General features: G+C 39.5%; 1 protein-coding gene across 1 annotated transcript in view; it reads left to right on the top strand.

Moving 5' to 3' along the window:
• Positions 1–21,644, top strand: part of PTPRM (protein tyrosine phosphatase receptor type M) — a 746,511-nt gene that overhangs the window by 220,880 nt on the left and 503,987 nt on the right. The window contains exon 6 of the mRNA XM_004385786.3: positions 16,829–16,944. Within this exon, the coding sequence (XP_004385843.1) occupies positions 16,829–16,944 (116 nt within the window). The remainder of the gene's footprint in view (positions 1–16,828; positions 16,945–21,644) is intronic.

The following is a 21,644-nucleotide window of genomic DNA, read 5'->3' on the forward strand; positions in this document are numbered from 1 at the left end:
AGACTGGAGAAACCCTGAGAGTATGGCCCCCAGACACTCTTTTAGCTCAGTGGTGAAGTCACTCCCGAAATTCACCGTTCAGCTGGGGATTGGACAGCCCCATAAAACAAAACGGGCTAATGAGGCACAGCAGTCCAGGGACAAGGACTAGAAGGCAAGAAGGGACAAGAAAGCTGGTGATAGGGAAGCCGAGGTTGAGAAGGGACAGTGTTGATGTGTCGTGGGGTTGTTAACCATTGTCGTAGGGCAGTATGTGTACTAACTGTTTAATCAGAAAGTGTTTGTTCTAAAAACCTTCATCTAAGGTACAAAAAAAAAAAAAAATTATCTATGTGAGATCAAATTGACAACAGCATCCTAAAAGGTTTGATGGAGAGCCTAGGGGACAGTGAGTTGAAAATAATGGTGATGGGATAATTTGGAAAAGGATAGTGAGAATAGCAGCACAACTGGAAGAACGTAATCGATGTCACTAAATTGTACAGATAGAAACTTTTGAGATGGAGTAACTTTGGCTATGTATATTTTCACCAAACAAAAAGGTCCTCCAAGGTCGAGAAGGGAGAGTGTTGACATGTCCTGGGGTTGTTAACTAATGTCATAAAACAATATGTGTGCTGACTGTTTAATGAGACACTGTTTGTTCTGTAAACCTTTATCTAAAGTACAATTAAAAAAATTTCTTTCAATAATATTTGTAGTTTTCAGAGTACAAGTTTTTTTATTTCTTTTATTAAATTTATTAAGTATTTTATTTTTAGGCTATGATATATGGAATTACTTTCTTTTATTGTGAGGTTGTTCATTCCTAGTGTATATGAATACAGTTGATTTTTATATACTGATCTTGTCTCCTGAGACCTTACTGACCTCAATTATTAGTGCTGATTGTTTTTGGGTATTCTTAGGATTTTCTATACACAAGAGCATTTCATGTGCCAGTACAGGTAGTTTTACATCCTCTCATCCAACCTGGATGTCCTTTATTTCTTTTTCTTCCCTAATTGCCATGGCTAGAACCTCCAGTACAGTGTTGAATAGAAGTTGGCAGAATAGGCACTCTTGTTCCTAATATTAGGAGGAAAGCTTTCAGTATTCCACCATGAAGTATGATGTTAGCTGTAGGTTTTTCATAGATGCCATTTATCATGAAGGAAGTTCCCTTTTATTCTTAGTTTATCGAGTGTTTTTTTCGTGAGAGCATGTTAGATTTTAACAAATGCTTTTTGTGTCTATCAGATAATCATGTGGTTTTGTCCTTTATTCTAGTGATGTGATATATGACATTAATTATTTTTGGATGTTCAACCAATCTGGTATTCCTAGGATAATTTGCACTTGGTCTTGGTGTATAATTCTTTTTATATGTTGCCATGTAGCATATTAAATATAAAGTTGTTTGTGTATATGATGCCTTGAATACTGGAATCTACAATATTACACAGAATGATGACCCATTATTTTGCTGCCAACTTCAAAACAAAATAATATAATGAAAAAGATGAAGAATTCCTTATAAATCCATGTGCTTTATATTGCATAAAATGAATACAAGATCAAGACTATTCTGTATTACTAGTTTGAGAATACAAAATAAGTCAGGAGTTTCTTTAAGCATTTAAACATTGCTAAGTTCCCAAAATGGCATCCTAAGTTCAAGAACAAAAGACAAAATAGGCAAATTGAACTTCATCAACATTAAGAACTTGTTTGTATCAAAGGAGTTTACCAAGAAAGTGAAGAGGCACCATACAGACTGGGAGAAAATATTTGGGAGCCATGTATCTGATAAGGGTTTAGTATCCACAGTATATAAAGAACGTCTATAACTCGACAACATAAAAGACAAAAAATTCAACTAAAAAATGGGCATAAGACTTAAACAGACGTTTCTCCAAAGAAGGTGTACGGGTAGCCAGCAAGCACATGAGAAGATGCTCGATGTCATGAGGAAAATACAAGTCAAACCCCCAACGAGATACCTCTTCATTCCTATTAGGGTGGCTTTTATCAGAAAAACAGAAAATAAGTGTTGGAGAGGATGTGGCGCAATTGGAACTCTCATTCATTTATTCACTGGGAATGTGCAGCCACTGTAGAAGAAAAATTAAACATAGAATTGCCATATGACTCATCACTTGCACTCCTAGGTATATCCTCAGAAGATTGAAAGCAGGGAGTCAAACATATACGTGAACTCAGTGTTCAGTCTGGCACTATTCACATTAGTCAAAAGGTGGAAACAACTCACATCCATCAACAGATGAATGGGTAAACAAAATGTGGTACATACATACAATGGAATATCATCCAACTATAAAGAGAAACAAAGGAGGGATACATGCTATGGCATGGATGACGCTTAACAACATTTTGCTAAGTGAAAAAGTCAGACTTAAATGGACAAGTGTTGTATGGTTCCAATTATATGAAATATCCAGAATAGGAAATACATAGAGACAAAAGTTTTTCAGTGCTTACCGGGGATGGGGGTATGGGAAATGAGGAGTTACAACTGAAGGAGTACTGGGTCCTGTTTGGGGTGATAAGACATTTTTTGGAAATGGATAATGGTGATAGTTTCACAGCATGGTGAACGTGATTAATGTCACTGTATTGTATACTTAAGAGTGGTTGAAATAGCGAATTTTGTGATATATAGTTTGTCACAAAAAAACAAAAACCAAAGTTACCCAAAATTCATTTTTCCCTCATTGATTTATTTGCATAGCCATACATTGCTTGTCTACTTCCAAATTTAGATTTTTCTGAAGACAATTAAACATTGTAATTAAAGTAATTTTAAAATGACAAATCAAAAATTAGAATTGTTTTCTGAATTATGTTCTGTTGAATAAAGATAGATCCACATGCTTTGGTTGAGAGATGTGTAGGACTCTGAGTTAACGTTTCATTTTTAACGTGTAGGAACTTAGCTTGGATTTTTCTCCAAAGGAATATCATTCTTTTTGAAGAAGATGCAGTCAGCTTATAAAAAAAGTTATTTGTACATACAGCCACACTTATTTTTTCTCTGGTAAGAAGGCTGAATCTGTTTTGTTTTTTTTTAACTTGAATAATGACCCATTCTTTATTTCTAAGCATAACAAAATAATTTTCACTTGGAACATGTTAAGAATAAAGCTTCCTACATCTACCACAAGATTATATGACTCTTTGGGCCTAAAACCTCATTTGTATTATGAGGATACTAATATTAATACTAATACTTTTCTCACAGAATAAACATAGGGATTTGAATTAATGTACATAAAAGACTTAGAACAGTTCTAGCACATTCTGAGGAGTCAATAAATACTTGCTATTATTGATTATTATTATTATTAGACACTGTATTCTGACAAGTCCACTAGAATAAATTACTAGAATAATAATCAACATAAATCAAATCCACTTTTTTCTTGTCTGTTCAATTCTGACACCAGCTGCCCATGCAGCACTTCCTTCTCTGACCCTGACCACCTGGAGCTAGGTCAGATCTCATAAGCTAAAGGCCACCATCCTTTTAACTGCCACGTCTGCTCAAGACTTCAGATACCAGCTGCAAGTTTGAGATTCCGCCTGACACCCTCACTTCTGACCTGCTGGCCACAGATTTGGATGTTCCCTCTGTCGCCTTAGGACACCAGCTGTAAGCTCCGGGGTTCCAGATTCCCTTCACCTCTGACCTGCTGGCTCCCTCTACTACTCCCTCAGGTTCAGTAATTCACTACAACAACTCACAGAGCTCATGGAAGGTGCTGTGCTTAATGATTACAGCTTGTCTATAGAGGATACGAGTCAGGATCAGCATAAAGAAGAGGCACATAGGACAAAGTCTGGGAGGGTTCCGGATGTGGAGCTTCCATACCCCAAAGAGGATGTGTCACCCTCCCGGGAGCAGATGCTATTGCCAACCAGGAAGCTCTTGGAGCTTCCATGTCAAGAACTTTCACTGGGTGGGGGGATCTCATCACATAACACAAACTCCAGCTCCTCTCCCCTGAGGTCAGTTGTTACCATGAGGTGATCACGAGGTATTATGTGCTAGGGCTCTCTGACCTGGCTGGCTCCCACCTCAGAGTCACTTCATCGCCTCACCTAACCTATTAGTTAGTCCTTACTGAAGACACTTGAATTCCAAGAGGTTTTAGAGATTTTCTCTCAGGAACCAAGGACAAAGACCAAATTCTTTGGGTAAAGTTAATGTAAACCCCACCATGAGTTAGCTGCAAACTGTAAACCTGAGTAGCTAAGTTGATTGATTCTTTTTAGACAGAATAGTTTAGTGGGTGTCCATTTTAAAATTCACAAAATGTCTGTAAATATATTGTTTTTCATGTCAGATTGGGTATCCCCAGGTTCTTTCTGGTAACCGTGGGCCTCCTTGTCTGTGATGATATGCTGCACCAATAGAGAGAAATGTTGACTCTGTTTATTCTGGCAGCTGGGTGCGCATTCCAGTTCATTTCAACCTATGCCATTGCATTAAAATGTAAAATAAAAGGAGGTTAGGACACAGTCCTCTTCTGTTACATTTTACTCTGCACTTTGATCTTGCAAATTACTGTTCTCTGATTTTGTTGCTAGTATTTTGATACAGCCTTTGAAGAATCAGCAATAATGAAACATCTACAAATAGACATCAATGATAATTCCTGGCTTTGGTATCAAAGGCTGATTCGAGATCAATTAATACCCCCGAACCTCTAATCTTTTTAGACTGTTTTCTTTGTAAGAAGCAACAGAGTATGGCAGAGATGAGAAAATAGGACAGCTGTACTCAAAGACCTATTTGGTATTCACAGAAGGTAGTTGGTTTTCAGAACTCCTGCAGATTTTAGAAGAAAGCTGGCATAGCATTTTGAAAGGGTATCCGGGAGACAAATGGGTCTATAAATTTGGAGAGAGAGAGAATTTTTCTTTTTGAATATGAGGTAGATTGAAATTCTCCATTCTAAAGGTGCTCTACCTGGTGTTACAATTAAAGTCGTTTGGCAAGGTTCAGAGCATACAGCTCAGCCTGGGATCTCAACTTTTCTGGCTGTAGAGGCCTTTTTCTTGGGATGGTTTCCAGTTTTTGGTGATAGATCCATTATTTTAAATAATAATGAATAATTTTTAAGGACATTTTAAGTATGAGACACACAAAATGCCTTGCCCTTATCCTCTTGTTTAATCTTCATTATCAACCCTATGAAATAGGTGCTTAAAAAAAAAAAAAAATCCCTGTTTTACAAATTAAAAAAAAAAATCACACTAACAGTTAAGGAACTTTTGCATCTTCTCAGAGCCAGTGGGAGCTGAAGTATTGGTGCTTAAACACAAATGTGCTGAAATCTGAAGCTTGAAATAGTAAACCTTAAACTGCTTCCCAACCCAAAACAGTTCTAGGGTTTACAGCACTAGGCGGGGAGAATCCAGGCCTCTTTAAACTTTGGAAAGACTATGTAGGCCTTTAATGTTTATTGAAAAAATGTATGCACACCAGTAGCAGAAATTTCAACTTTCATGTTCTTGGCGGAAACTGATCAGGGCAATAGAATTCACAGCATCTTATTCACCCTGCAGCTGAGTTGCTGTGTCCATTCAGGTCAATTAGCGTTCATTGAAAAGGATAATTTGCCTATAAAAGTGTTAAAGCTTAATAGGTTGGAATCCTTCATCTGGTTTCCAATTGAGGTGCAGAGTTACGATCTTTGCGAATGATCTCTTCTGGTAGTCTTTTCCTCAACCAAGAAAGGCTTTTTCCCAGACCAGAGACAATCCATACATAGTGCAAGGGAGCCCCTTCCAAGGTACAGTTTGAACACAGGCATAAATTCTTTAGACCTTAGCAGGGTTCAGTGATATCTGTGCTTTGTTTTAAACTAACAAACAAAAAAACCAAATCTGTTGCCGTTGAGTCGATTCAGACTCCTAGTGACCCTATAGGATAGGGTAGAACTGCCCCATAGAGTTTCCAAGGAGCGGCTGGTGGATTTAAACTGTCAACCTTTCGGTTAGCAGGCAAATACTTAACCACTGTGCCACCAGGGCTCCTGCTTTGTTGTATGCTTTCTTTATCATCCCTTTCTCTCACCCTCCCGGTAATATGCACGGGCAGTCTTTGAGACAGCCACGCTGAGGGGCAAAATAACTGCAAAGGAGAAGTAACAGCTTTCCTTGTGTGCAACACGTCTTTGTTCAGGATGGACGTAAACCAGGAAACGCGGACCGTCACGTAGTCATATCTTTGTCCTCCAGATTAAAAATGTCAGTTCTATTCTAACAGACATCCCCTTAGTGACAGTGGGTATCATTAGCACAGTGTATTGATAAATGGAAGTGTTGGTGGGTCAGGGGTAGAATTTTCACCTTTCCTGCAGGAGCCCCTGGTTAGATTCCTGGCCAGTGCACCTCATGCACAGCTACCACCCCTCTGTCAATGGAGGCTTGCATGTGCCGTGATGCTGAACAGATTTCAGCGGAGCTTCCAGACTAAGACATGCTAAGAAGGAAGGTCCGGTGATCTACTCAGAAAATCAGCCAGTGAAACCCTATGGATCTCAACAGCCTGATCTGCAGCTGACCGTGGGGATGGAATACCAGCAGGCAGCATTTTGCTCAGTTGTGCATAGGGTTGCCATGAGTTGGGGGCCAGCCCGATGGTAGCTAACGACAACATTGTTACATGAGCTTTGATGAGCCTTTCTCTTTGGTTCAGGTAGCCACTGCTGGAAACATGGTCCTTAGGAAACCAGTCTTTCCAAGCTGGACTTTACTATGGATGGAAAGATATATAGCAGAACCAGGGATAGTCCTGACATTCAAGTTGTTTTTATTAGTAGTAAGTTGATGGTAGAGCAGACTACATAGATTTTGTAAGTTCCTCAAGAAAGATTGAAAAATTAGTATTTTTCAGGGAGTGGTGAAAAGAGCACCTTCCTGCTTTGCTGACAGGAATGTAGATCATTATAAGCTTTATGGAAGCAGTTTGACAGTATCTGTCAAAAGGCTTAGAAATTCTTTTGTCTTAGTAATTCAGTTTCTAAAAATTTAGCCTTAGGGGGCAAAATAAAAAGTATGTCCAAGCATATAATTATGAAAACCTTTATCTTGGCATTATGTATAATGGAAACAAAGTTAACCATTCACCAGTAGGGGAATGTTTCAGTAAGCTTTTCTGCTCTGATTTGATGTATGTCAGGGTTTCTCAACCTTGGTACTGTCGGCATTTTGGATGAGATAATTCTGTGTCCCGTGCACTGTAGGATGTTTAGCAGTATTCTTGGCCTTTACCCACTCAATGCCAGCATGATTCCATCCCCTGGTTGTGACAACCAAAAAAGTCTCTAGACACATGAAACAGATTTAAAAATAGTTTTAGACCAATACTGAACAAGAGAAAGCATTGACAGTATCTTGGTAAATGAAAAGGGAAAAAAGTGCATGATTGTCACAGAAAGGCAGAAAGATATCAGTGGACCAAGTAGAGGATGCAGAGTTTCTTTAGTTTTTTTGTTGTTGTTGTTACTTGTGGTGAAAATATACATAAAAAAACATATACCAATGCAACCATTTCTACATGTACAACTCACTGACATTGATTACATTCTTTAGGGTTGTAACCATTGTCTCTCTCCTTTCCCAAATAATTCCACCGCCATTAACATCAACCCAATGCCCTCTAAGCAAAAACCTCCCCTTTCCCCCTCACTCCTACCCTTGATAACTACTACTAATCTTTGGTTTTTATATACTTACTTATTTTATGGAAGTAAAAACATAGTGTTTGCCCTTTTGCAACTCCTTATTTTGCGTAGCATGATGTTTTCAAGGTTCCTCCATCTTGTGCATGAAGCAGGACTCCATTTTTCTTTATGGCTGAATGGTATTCCATTGTGTATTTATACTGCCTTTTGTTTATCCATTCATCTCTTCATGGACGTTTCCGTTGTCTTCCACCTTTTGGCTGTTGTGAAGATCGCTGCAGTGAACTTAGGTGTACAGGTTTCTGTTTGTGTTCCTGTCTTCACTCCTGGGTATATACCCAGGACTGGGATTGCTGGGTCATATGGCTGCACCATTTTACCTTCCCACAGCAATGGATGAGGGTTCCAGTTTCTCCACAGCCGTACCAACACCTATTGTTTTCCATTTTTTTTTGTCATTGCCATTTTAATATGGGTGAGGTGGGTAATTCATTGTAGTTTCGATTTACACCTCTCTATGGCATTGAACTGTTGTTGTTGTTAGGTGCCGTTGATTCTGACTCGTAGCGACCCTGTGTATCACAGAATGAAACACTGCCCTGCCCTGCGTCATGCTCACAATTCTTGCTGTGCATGAGCCCATTGTTGCAGCCACTGTGTCAGTCCATCTCATTGAGAGTCGTCGTCTTTTTTGCTGACCCTGTACTTTACCAAGCATGATGTCCTTCTCCAGGGACTAATCCCTCCTGACAGCATGTCCAAAGTATGTAAGACATAATCTTGCCATCTTTCCCTCTAAGGAGCATTCCAGTTGTACTTCTTCCAAGACAGATTTGTTTATTCTTTTGGCAGTCCACGGTGTATTCAATATTTTTCGCCAACACCACAATTCGAAGGCGTCAATTCTTCTTTGGTCTTTGTTACTCACTGTCCAGCTTTCCCATGCATGTGATGTGATTTTAAATACCATGGCTTGGGTCAGGCGCACCTTAGTCTTCAAGGTGACATCTTTGCTTTTCAACACTTTAAAGAGGTCTTTTGCAGCAGATTTGCCCAATGCAATACGTCGTTTGACTTCTTGACTGCTACTTCCATAGGTGTTGACTCTGGATCTAAGTAAAATGAAATCATTGACAACTTCAATCTTTTCTCCGTTTATCATGATGTTGCTTACTGGTCTAGTTGTGAGGATTTTTGTTTTATGTTGAGGTGTAATCCATACTGAAGGCTGTGGTGTTTGATCTTCACCAGTAAGTTCTTCAAGTCCTTTTCACTTTCAGCAAGCAAGGTTGTGTCATCTGCATATCACAGGTTGTTAATTAGTCTTCCTCCAATCCTGTTGCCCCTTTCTTCTTCATATAGTCCAGCTTCTCGGATTATTTGCTCAGCATACAGATTGAATAGATATGGTGAAAGGATACAACCCTGATGCACACCTTTCCTGACTTTAAACCACACAGTATCCCCTTGTCCTGTCCAAACAACTGCCTCTTGATCTGTGTACAGGTTCGTTGTGAGCACAATTAAGTGTTCTGGAATTCCCATTCTTCACAATGTTATCCATAATTTGTTATGATCCACACAGATGAATGCCTTTGCACAGTCAATAAAACACAGGTAAACATCTTTCTGGTATTCTCTGCTTTTAGCCAGGATCCATCTGACAACAGCAATGATATCCCTGGTTCCATGCCCTCTTCTGAATCCAGCCTGAATTTCTGGCAGTTCCCTGTCGACATACTGCTGCAGCCGCTTTTGAATGATCTTCAGTAAAATTTTACTTGCATTTGATATTAATGCTATTGTTTGATAATTTCCGAATTCAGTTGGATCACCTTTCTTGGGAATAGGCATAAATATGGATCTCTTCCAGTCAGTTGGCCAGGTAGGTATCTTCCAAATTTCTTGACATAGATGAGTGAGCACTTCCAGCACTGCATCTGTTTGCTGAAACATCTCAGTTGATATTCCGTCAATTCCTGGAGCCTTGTTTTTTGCCAATGCCTTCAGTGCAGCCTGGACTTCTTCCTTTAGTACCATCGGTTCCTGATCATATGCTAGCTCTTGCAATGGCAGAACGTCAACCAACCAATTCTTTTTGAATAATGACTCTGTGTATTCCTTCCATCTTCTTTTGATGCTTCCTGCGTCGTTTAATATTTTGCCCCTCACTGTTGCACCTCAAGGCTTGAATTTTTTCTTCAGTTCTTTCAGCTTGAGGAATGCCAAGCATGTTCTTCCCTTTTGGCATTGAGCATCTTTTCTAATTTTGCAAGCTGTAGAGTTAACCTTTTGATTGGAGAGCCTCTCTTCTTTGAAAATGTTGGTGTTTATTGCTATAAATGTCCCTCTGAGTACTGCCTTCACTGCATCCCATAGGTTTTGGCATGCTGTGTTTTCATTCTGATTTGAGTCGAAGTATTTTTAGATTTCTCTCTTAATTTTTTCTTTAACCCTTTGGTTGCTTCCAAAACCTGTTGCCACTGAGTTGATTCTGACTCATAGCGACCCTACAGGACAGAGTGGTACTGCTGCTAGGGTTTCCAAGGCTGTGATCTTTACAGAAGCAGACTGCCACATCTTTCTCCCACGGAGGCGCTGGTGGATTGGAACCAGCCACATTTTGGTTAGCAGACTAGTGCTTAACCACTGCGCCACCAGGTTCCTTCCATTGGTTGCTTAGTTGTCTATTATTTAATTTCCACATATTTGTGTATTATCCAGTTTTCATTCTGCTGTTAATTTCTATTGATTCCATCGTGATCAGAAAAGATACTTCGTATGATTTTAACCTTTTTAAAATTATTGAGACTTGCTTTGTGTCCTAGGATGTGGTTTATACTGGAGGATGATCCATGTGCACTGGAGAAGCATGTGTATTGTGCTATTGTTGGGTGGAGTGTTTTGTATATGACTGGTAGGTCTACTTGGTTAGCGCAGAGTTTCTCTGATGCACAGGATTGTGGTGAGAGGGCTGTATAAAACCGAGACCGGGTACTGTACTCCCCAGGGAGGCTCAGGCCTCTGCACTTCCCAGAGAGCCCCTGAGTAGCATAGTTCTGATGATATGTCCACACAGAGGGAGGGAGGAGGCCTCCATGTGCCGGAAGCTTTCATTGTTGCTCCAGAAAGAACTTTTTAACTTTCATCACCATCCCCCTTTCCACCCCATGCTCAGCTCTTCTCAGGATTTGGTTGTCCATCTGCCTCCTCGTATAGTGCAAATAAATCACCGTGGGAACATCCCTGAGTTCACATGAGTCAAAGTTCAATGCTCAGCTTCCTTCAGGAAGCCCCCATTTTAGGCCAACGTGCTGTGTGTTTCTTTAACAGGTCACAGGATGCTCCCAATTAAAAAAAAAATTACACATGCAGAAATGTATGCAAATTTAAAAAAATGCTTCCTGGACATAAATTATAGATTATTTTAAAAAACTAACTAACTATATTTTTAAGTTTTCATATTGAAAATGGTTTTTAAATGTGAAAAAAATTCAAATCACAAATCTCAGGAAAAATAATTAAATTGATTTAAGATATTTTGGACATCTTCAAATATATTAATATTAATAGGAGGACTATGTGAATGGAGACAGTTTAGATAAGTTGTTTCAGAAGGTTATATGGGGGCAAATAAATTATATCATCTCCCAGAAAGTTCAGAAGCATGCTATAATATTAACAACAACAGATAAAACCAGCATGGATAAAGCAGCCTTGCCCTTCCAAAACAACTCTCCCAAAATGCTTGATAAGGAATTAACTTAAAAATTTTAGGATTTGAAATTTATTTTCTGAAAAGAATTTCAGCCAACAAGCTTACTCTTGATGTTCCAAACAAAACTTATTGTAGCTTTCCCCATGTGTGAGTTAGAAATTGCAGAAGCCTTTGAATGGGCTGTAAATCTCATTCTAGTGATTACACAGGGCAGGGAAGAAAATCTTTCCTGCATTCACCAGGAGAAGAGGGGTGGGCAGAGCCATCTTTCAGATACAGAGCTCTTTTGTTGCCAAGAACACCTTGATGGGCCTTTCTGGTTGGGAAAGGTTAAGTGAATTAAACTGTGGTGCATAAAAAAAAGCAAGGGGGATTTTGAGATTCTTGGCTGGTGATGGGGCATTGGTGAAGAACAAGGGGCAATCTTTAGGCCTAGACTGTTGGCCGAAAGCTCTTAGGAGAAAGGTCTCCTTGATGGGCAGGTCGGGGGGATTGATAGGAACAGCACTCTTTGGTTTGAGCCCCCACCAAACTCCTCTCACGTCAGGACTTATGTGAGGGTTGAGTGTAGTGGTTGATTACTTTGGCAAGGAAGCTTACGGAATAGTTAGCATCTTAGGCTGCCAACAACTGGAGTGGTACACCTGGTTTCTTCTATGCTGATCCATGAAGCCTCTGACATCTACCTAGCCTGTGCTCACCCTTTCTGAGATACATAAAAACAAAACCTCAAGAATTTTAAAGATCATAAAATTATAGAATAAGGGAGTTGAAAGAAGTTCATTGGTCCAATTCTGCTTTTGTTTATTTACATCTATTTATCAAGTGTTTATTGAGTGTGAAGTGCAAGATGCCGTTCCCAAGTGCCCCACCTACATTTGACAGGTCTTCAGGCCATCCTTGAAAGTTTCACTATCCTCACTAACCAGCGAATGCCATGTTTTGTCTTATCTAAGTGTTAGAAAGTCTTTCTTTGCCTGTAGGGAAGCAGGCCTCTCCATAATTTCTGCATATATGGACCTCGTCACAAAATCTGTGAGGATTCTTCACATGCCAGTGTTCCTTGTTGTATCTGCCATCCTATAAATGCGCCGTCTTATCAGTGTTGACTTTGGTGAGAGCTGACCAGTGAGAGGAAGAACTGCTCTCACTGTCTTGGATCTAGACGCCACGCTGCTATTAGTGCAGCCCCCTATTGGCTCTGCCTTTTTAGGGGCCGCAGACCTGGCCTGCCTTGGGGAGGCAGATTGTTCATCACTAGCCAATACCGCCTTTGTGGTTGGCTGGAGGGGAGTCTGGTGTGGACTTTTACAGGCGTAGTGGTTTAGAGCCCGCCTGTTAACCAGAAGGCTGACGGTTGGAATCCACTAGCCGCTCCTCGGAAACCCTATGGGGCAGTTCTGCTCTGTCCTATAGGGTCGCCGTGAGTCAGAATTGACTCGATGACGATAGGTCTTTTTGTTTGTTTCTTAGAAGCTCAGAAATCTCATTTTCTTTTTTGTTCTTTTAAGTGAGAGAGTTGGGGCCTTGGGTTGGGGAGTTACTGCCTCTGGGTTGTTGACTACATGGTGTCAGAAGATACCTGCTGGTGACATATTCACTCTGAAACATGACACGAGCTGGTGTCCTCATGAGGACGGCCCAAGAAGAAGAAGGAACAACGAGAAAAGCTGAAGCAAAATGATTTTGAAAATAAAATTTCAAAGATTTTTGGAAGTTTTAGAAAAAGATCGATCATATGGTTCGAAGCATTTCCTGTTGCTGGGAGGCAAGTCAGGGAGAGGAAGTGACGAAGGCTGTTGGGCTGGTTAGTTGGGAGTTTGTTGGGCTCTGAGGAGAGCCGCTTCCTTGGAGGGGTGGAGGCTGACGCCACCCGGCTGAGATGGAGAGCCGTGGGAGATCTCTGAAATGGAACCACTGATGCTCAGGGTGGTTGGCAGACAGTGATCTAGCTGTGGCTTAAAAACCCATTGCTGTCTAGTGGATTCTGACTCACAGCGACCCTATAGGACAGAGTAGAACTGCCCCATAGGGTTTCCAAGGAGCGGCTGGTGGATTCGAACTGCCGACGTTTTGGTGAGCAGCCGAGCTCTTAACCACTGCGCCACCAGGGCTCCAGCTGTGGCTTAGGAGTCCAAATTGCAGGAAATGTGCTTGTGTTTATATGTGTGTTTATTCTTATGGATACAAGGAGCATCACGGCTCTGATCAGCCACCTTTGGAATTCACGTGAAGCAGCTAAGATCTGCTGTTGTGAGAACATTCAGGCCAACAGAGGAATGTTCACTTATGTGTTATTCTTCTTTTTCCCACTGGTGTGTACATAGTATATGTTGATGTTCACCTGGCTGGGTGTAACGTGCCTAGAATTATTTTACGGGGGGAAAAACATTTGAAAACACTTCCAGTTAATGACATATGTACTCTAATGGGGAGCCGTGGTGGCGCGGTGGTTAAGAACTTGGCTGCTCACCAAAAGGTCAGTACTTGGAATCCACTAGCTGCTCCTTGGAAACCCTACAGGGCAGTTCTGCTCTGTCCTTTGGGGTCAGTCTGAGTTGGAATTGACTCGCCAGCAGAGGGTTTATTTTTTTGTTTGTTTTGTTTTTTTGGTACTCTAATGCACATATATATTCATGTTTCGTTAGAAGAAGAGGAATACAGTAATCAATTTTGCTTAAATTTCTTTGACATGAAAACAGCTTTTCAGCTTCTAATGTATTCCTATTAATTTAGTCAAGTCTCAAAGTTCTTAATGATCTCTACTGATGTTGGGGACCTCTGATGTAGGTACTTTAGGTATGGATAACCCAAAGTAGTAATTGTCATAAAATCTTTATACAGGAAAAGTTTGTTCCTTTAGATTGGAGCTGAAGTCGGAGGGTAAGAGAGTAGAATTCTACAGAAGTTGAAATCTCAAGTGAATAGTTTTCCAAGCTATACGGGTGATTTTATTCATTTAAATATGAATTCATTGTATGTAACAGTGGAAAGTTCAGGATAATCATCCTGAGATAAGAAACCAGACAAGGGGGGCTACTGTCAGCATTTCCGTTCCACATTTATTAGAGAGCCTAGTCAGTGTGGGTAAGCAACAAAAAGAAAATAAAGGAATAAAAGGAGTAATTAAGGAAAAAGAGGACAAATAAAGGAACTAGAGAAGGAGAAATGAAAGTATTATAATTTACAGATGATAGAGTGTATGGTTATATACATAGAAAAATCCAAAATTGTCAATAGAAAAGTTACTAGAATTAAGATTATTTGGTAAGATTGTTGAATACATAATTAATATTAAAAACAATCACATTTCACTATATCAACAGCATAAATTAAGAAAAAAATTAATGACATTTATAATATCATCAAATGCCTAGAATTATATTTAACAAAAGATGTGCAAGACTATTATTATATAGAACATTTCAAAACATTGATGAGCGAAATTAAAGACCTAAACAAAGTGATGTACCGTAAAAAGATTGAACAGCGATATTGAGTGTCTGCTATGTGTGAGGTGGCAACCTCAAGTGCCACAGCATGTACAGAAGAGATGAAGCTGACAGTAGACAAAGGGAATCAGCCACAAATTGTAATATGTAAGAGAGAAGATGTGTGCCATCAAGGGTGGAAACAAGATGAGAGAATCCATGGAAGCTTCATGGAAGGGTTAGCATTTGAAAAGGACCATGCATGAAGCAAAAATTCCAACATGCGGAGAGGGGAACCACTCCAAGTGAGTGGAGAGCATAAACAAAGCAGAGACAAGGTAGGCAGGCTTGGAGAGGTAGCATGCCAGGGTGTACTGGGCTTCGGCATTGGGAACACAGAGGCCTGAGCTTAGGTTCTGGTTCTGACACTTAACTCACCAAGTACCCACAAGGTCCCTCATCTGAAGAAAGGAGAAGATACCTACCTCACAGAACATTCGTGCATATTCAGTGGAAAGGTTTCTGGCCCATGAGTGCTCAGTAAATATTACTGTTTTCCATCATCTAAGAACAATGAGCCTTACAGTTTTTCTAGAACAAAAAGTAGACGAAAACCTAGAGACTTTTCACAAAGATATGTAAAAAAAAACATGGAATTATGTTATTCTTGAGCAAGAGGTAATTTGATTAAGTAAGTGAAAAATAGTTCATAGAGCTGTATATTAATATATTAATAGTAGAAACAGCGACCTACAATTGTGCTGCTTATTTAGAAGTGATGTAGAACATTTTGCATGCTAAGGATCATGAATACATTGCCTGAATAATTTGTGGTCTCCAAATTAGTAAGGGAATTTTCCTTCATGTTATTGACATCAAACTGCATTTTTCTTTGTTCTTGTGTCCTAACCTACTTCCATTCCTAAACATGTTCTGCTCAGGCTAATACTACTGCTGCTTCCGAGGCCACCTTATGGTGGGGTACCATTCCTTCAGTAGTGTATGGACATGGTCTTGGGACATAATGGCCATGGTCAAAAGTTGGCAAGGCCAGCAAAAATTTATTCTCGGTGTTGTCCATATTCACCTGTGTCTCCCAGAGAATACTTTGACTCTGTTCTCTTCCTTTTCTATTCCTGATCCCCTCAGCACCACCACCCTTGCTACTCTCTCACTCTATGGTGATAAGAGAATGCTCTTCCTAAAAGTAGAAATTGTCGTGGAAATTTAAGTCCTGACCTGTCATTCCTGTTCCGGGGCACATGTTTTCAGTCTAAAGCAGAATTTGGTCTGTGCTTTTCAGATCAAATATAATTTTCCTTTATTTAAACAGCCGTCCCATATGGACAATGTATGTTTTGAGACATAATGCTGTTTAGTGTTTGGACTCATCCTTCTTGAATTCGAAATAAAAACCAGCAAAAACTGGCATGCCGTGGCAGCCTCAGCCTAATTTCACAGTTTGTCTACAGGGATAATATCTTTGGTAGCTGGGAAGTATTATGCAGTGTTGCACACCCATTAGTTGTATTACAATATGTATTATGCACAGCTCTGTACTTGAGTTAAAAAGTTTCCTTGACAGCATTTAACTTCTTACTGTTCTTTTCGTGTTGCTGGTATAAATATCTAATATGTTTTTGTTCAAAACATCAATTAGGCTCCAGTGTAATCTTTATTAATACAGATCTGTTGATTACAAGACTGCTGAGCTATGATAATTTGCACAGCGGGGACAATAAACTATCTTCTTTCTGTTTGGTTCTATCCCAGAATGCTTTGCTTTTGTATTCCTTCACAAAGCATGCCAGGACCTTCCACGACATGTTTACAATTACAGTGAAACCTTGAACACTTTTGTAATTGAAAACATTATTCCTCCAAAGGTGAACAAAATGGAGAGGTCGGAAATTGCAGATAGCTTCGCAAAGACGTGTTTGTTACAGAGCTCCACTGGTAATATCTTCTTTCTTTTCTTCACGTAGCCAGAACTCCTCATTTCCTGCGGATTCAGAACGTGGAAGTGAATGCCGGCCAGTTTGCCACCTTCCAGTGCACTGCCATCGGCAGGACCGTGGCTGGGGACAGGCTCTGGTTACAGGTACAGTAACTGCTCTCAGACAGGAAGAGAGTCTTCACCTTCTAAGGAGGAGCGGGAGAAAATGGATTCGTCCTCTGGTTACTTTTGCAGGACTAATGCTATTAAGTGGTTTTCTCAAGCCCTTCCCTTCTTTATTAATAAGTGGCCAAATTACTAAGAGTTCTAGATAAGGTAATTACTTTTCTCATAGGCCTTTTTTAAATTGCTGTTTTTTCCCTGTTTGTGCTTAGCCACCTTGTTTTGAAAATCTAGTTGTCAAATTACATTTACAGCAATATATTAAAGTACAAAATATGGTATTTGTTATACTTTTCCTTGAGAGAAATCCAAAGAATGAGCTACCAAAAAACAAAAAAAATCTTATAGATCGTTTCGTAATTTGAATTTACACAGCAGTGAGCCAAGACTCAGACATCCGTGGAGTCCCTGGCTTGTGTTCATTGCTAACCAAAAGGTTAGAGGTTTGAGTCTACCCAGAGGTCCCTTAGAAGAAAGGCCTGGCAATCTGTTTCCAAAAAATCAGGCATTGAAAACCCGATGGAGTACAGTTCTACTCTGACATATGGGTTGCTATGAGTCAGAAATGACTGGACTGCAACTGGTTTACTGGGTTTCTTTTTTTTTTTTAGAAATTAATAACTTATCCTTTATTTCTGAGAACTTAAGTATAATTTTTTTGGTGTAATTATTTACAGTAATTTGTATGACTTGTTTTGCAGTCTTTTGAAACCCACTGTATGTATTTTTCATGGAAACTAGTTTTGTGGATCTACCCAGTATCTCAGTGATTCTGTGATGGAATAAATGGGGCTGAGTCACCTGTCCTGTGTAACCAGAATGCCACCCACTTCTTCAGGCCCCAAGTTTCATTTTTGTCCCCCGTAGTATTCTCCAATTTCATTTTTGATTCTTTCTCTTAAGCATTAATGTTCAGGCTGCTCGTTCTTCATCTCGAGTAGTGAGTTTTTTCTTTTTTCCTCCCTCTTATAGCTTTTATGGTTGGGTTTTAAAAGAAATTATTTATTTTCAGTTTGCTACTAATCTGAACTAAGCTTCCCGTTTGAAGCCCTCTGTACAGGCTATTACCTGCCAGGTTGCCTTCAGCTCTTCCTGCATGCTTAGGTTTTCTCTGTACCTCTCACCTCCCTGCCTCCCACCACACCTACAGGCAGTCGTGATTGTAATGTGTTACATTTGTGTGGCACGCTAACATTTTTGAATCACTTATCCTTTTTAGTCATTACAGCATAAATAAATATAAATGGTCCTTTTTATCCCTACATTTATCAGCAAACTAGGAGACAGTCCAAGTGACTATCCCAAGATTTGTCACTACATTGTTGGCAGATTGGGACCACACCCTGGGGAACGGGCTTCCTGAATCCTGGCCGAGTCCCCTCAGGTGACGCCCTGCCCTTCTGCCTTGATGTCGCTCTCCTCACGTCCCACTGCCCCGGTAGAGACGCCCCTAGACAGGAAGGAGGAACGTGTGCAGAGGAATGAAACTGCTCCTAATTCAGTTCTTCCCCCGCTTTTCTCTAGAAGTTTGTAATCGCCAGGTCAAGAACATGTTGCAGGGTATGAAAGGTAGGCTCTGCCCTGGTCTTCCGTCTCTGACACCTGGTTTTCTTTTCATTCCACTTCCCAGTTGTTTGAAATTCTAGATGTTAAGGACTCAGAGTTACTTGCTCATTTTGTGGTTGTTTGGTGCTGAACTTGACCAAGAATTGGCTGTCTATGGTGAATAATGACCAGACAATCATTTTTTGACATTTTAACAAAGTAATAACCACCTTCTAGAAACAAAAATATTTATTCTTGTCATCTTGTATTCAACTCTAGAAATCTTATTTTTCCTGGAAAAATATTTTCATTGTTGATATTTGTGTTAATATGACTTGTGAGAATACAATATGAAGTCTAAGCTATTAGTAGCCTCAACGGAATCACATTAGATATTCCCAAGAATTTACAGGCAGTTTGAGCCCAAAGGTTATTCTTTTGTTTTTGCAGATATCCTTGAGTTGTGAGGTTCCTGCTTACACTTGAACACTTACTTTGGAGGTGGGGGATATTTAACTGTTTGCTATTACAGAGGGAGACTTTGCTTTAAAGAAAATTATCATGTAGGGAGAAAGCTAATTACTATTTTGAAAAAGAGGTTTAAAAGAAGACTTTCCACTCTGACTCCACTATAGAATCACCTGGCCAATTTTATAAAAATGTCTGGCCCCTATTCCCAGATTCTGATTTAATTGGTCGGGGATGGGGACCAGTTTTCAGCATTTTGTTAAAGGCACTCGTGGTCGTTCCAGTGTGCACCTAGGGTTGAAAATTGCTAGCAAAGGGCAACACATGTTCCAAGTCAGGAAAGAAAAAGGAAGGCAGAAATATAACCGGGTACCTGTATTCAGTAGCCTCGATATGACCGCCATGTTGAATTTCCAGTGTTGTTTTTAGTTGCCCTGGAGTCGGCTCTGACTCACGGTAACTTTCGTATAACAGAACAAAACACTGCCTGGTCCTGTGCTATCTTCATGTTTGAGCCCGTTGTGTCAGTGCATCTCGTTGAAGGTTTCCCGCATTTACGCTGACCTTTTAGTTTACCAAACATGATGTGCTTTTCCAGCAACTGGTCTTCCCTAAGATGTGTCCAAAGTAAGGGAGATGAAGTCTCGCCACCCTTGCTTCCAAGGGGCATTCTGGTTGTATTTCTTCTAAGACTCATTTGTTCGTTCTTCTGGCAGGCCATGGTATATTCAATATTCTTTGCTAACACTGTTCTAATGCATCATTTCTTCTTCTATTTTCGTTTTTCTTGTCTGGCTTTTGCATGCATATGAGGCAATTGAAAAGACCCTGAATTGGGTCAAGTGCACCTTAGTCAGCAAAGTGATATTAGAATAATTTTACTGTTAAATAATTTATTTCCCCTGGTTGGATGGGCATTTTGTGAAGAGGTGTTTATTTTGTTAATAGCTTATGAGGTAAGTCTAGTGTTCTTCACTTGCAAAAATGGTTTCTAGGAGTTTGTATGTATACAGAGTAGACTTCTAATAGTGATGAGGATTTCCAATAAATGAAGATTTCAGAGAGTCATTCCTACCCTCTTGCCATACCCCTGGGTCCTTGGGCTAAGAGCATTCTGTACAAGTTGTGGGAAGAAGAAAACCTGCAATAGTGGAACTGGCTTATATCGAGCTTGTATGAAAATTGACCAGGTCTCTCTTACCTAGGGGTATGAATATAGAAATTTCTTCCTTAATACTCTAACGCTATAACAGTGTCAAGTTGCTTTTCTCCATATCGACTCACTTGGATCCTCAAAATAATTCTGAAATCCAGGCAGAAAATGAGAATGAGAAAAATATATATTTAGGTTTTCCTGTTATTTGAATCTCCCCAATAGTAAGTCAATACTTAGATATTAATAATATACCTTTTACTTGGGGCATTACTGTTTTTGAGTATAATCATTTACAATAACTTGTGTTACTTGTACCATAGGATTTTGTACACTATATTCTCATGGGTGTATCCCATGGAATTATACCTATTTTATAGATGGGAAGTAGTTGAATAGGCAACATACATTGAACACTTCGTTGGAAGAATTTGAATATGACAAAAATCAGATGAATAACATCAAGAAGCCATCATAACCATAGAAAAAAATGTCCATGTATATTACATGTACGTATTAATCCATCTCTTTGAGAACTGGCCAAGGGTTTGCTAGTTTAAAATATGGAAGAAATACAATCACTATCAGAGTCTTTCAATAAATACATAACACAAATGAATCTGATGATGACGCTAGTGAAGAAAGATTTGTTAATAACGGATAGGTCCCATCTGCCTAGATTTTCTCTGTCTCATCTGTGGGCTATGCAGATCATTGCCAATATGGGATTGGTTTTCCTAGAAGACAGAACAAAATAAATAAATAATACCGAGTTCATGAGCAGCCATTATTACAGATCAAAAGTACCTAAAACACCTTATGGACCATCTACAACAGAAAAAGAACATCTGTGTAACTGGTTTTATGTAGAACAAAACTATCAATTTCTTGAAGATGCCTGATATATGGTATCGGATATGGCAATCTCTAACTATCAGCATAAACCATAACCATGTAAAGCCTGATATATGCTATCAGATATGGCAATCTCTAACTATCATCATTAACCATAACCATGTAAAGCCTGATATATGCTATCAGATATGGCAATCTCTAAGTATCAGCATAAACCATAACCATGTAAAGCCTGATCTATGGTATCAGATATGGCAATCTCTAACTATCAGCATAAACCATAACCATCTAAAGCCTGATATATGGTATCAGATATGGCAATCTCTAACTATCAACATAAACCGTAACCATGTGAAGCCTGATATATGGTATCAGATATGGCAATCTCTAACTATCAGCATAAACCATAACCATGTAAAGCCTAATACATGGTATCAGATATGGCAATCTCTAAGTATCAACATAAACCATAACCATGTAAAGCCTGATATATGCTATCAGATATGGCAATCTCTAACTATCAACATAAACTGTAACCATGTAAAGTAGCCGATTGGTTTGTGAAAACCATTCAAGCACCTAAAACGTGATTTGACCTTATTTCTTGTTATTATCACCTTTCTGATCTCTTGTTGAGCTTACATTTAGGAACTATTCAGGG

Source organism: Trichechus manatus, unplaced genomic scaffold, assembly GCF_000243295.1.
Source record: "Trichechus manatus latirostris isolate Lorelei unplaced genomic scaffold, TriManLat1.0 scaffold00146, whole genome shotgun sequence".
NCBI classification, from domain to species: Eukaryota; Metazoa; Chordata; class Mammalia; order Sirenia; family Trichechidae; genus Trichechus; species Trichechus manatus.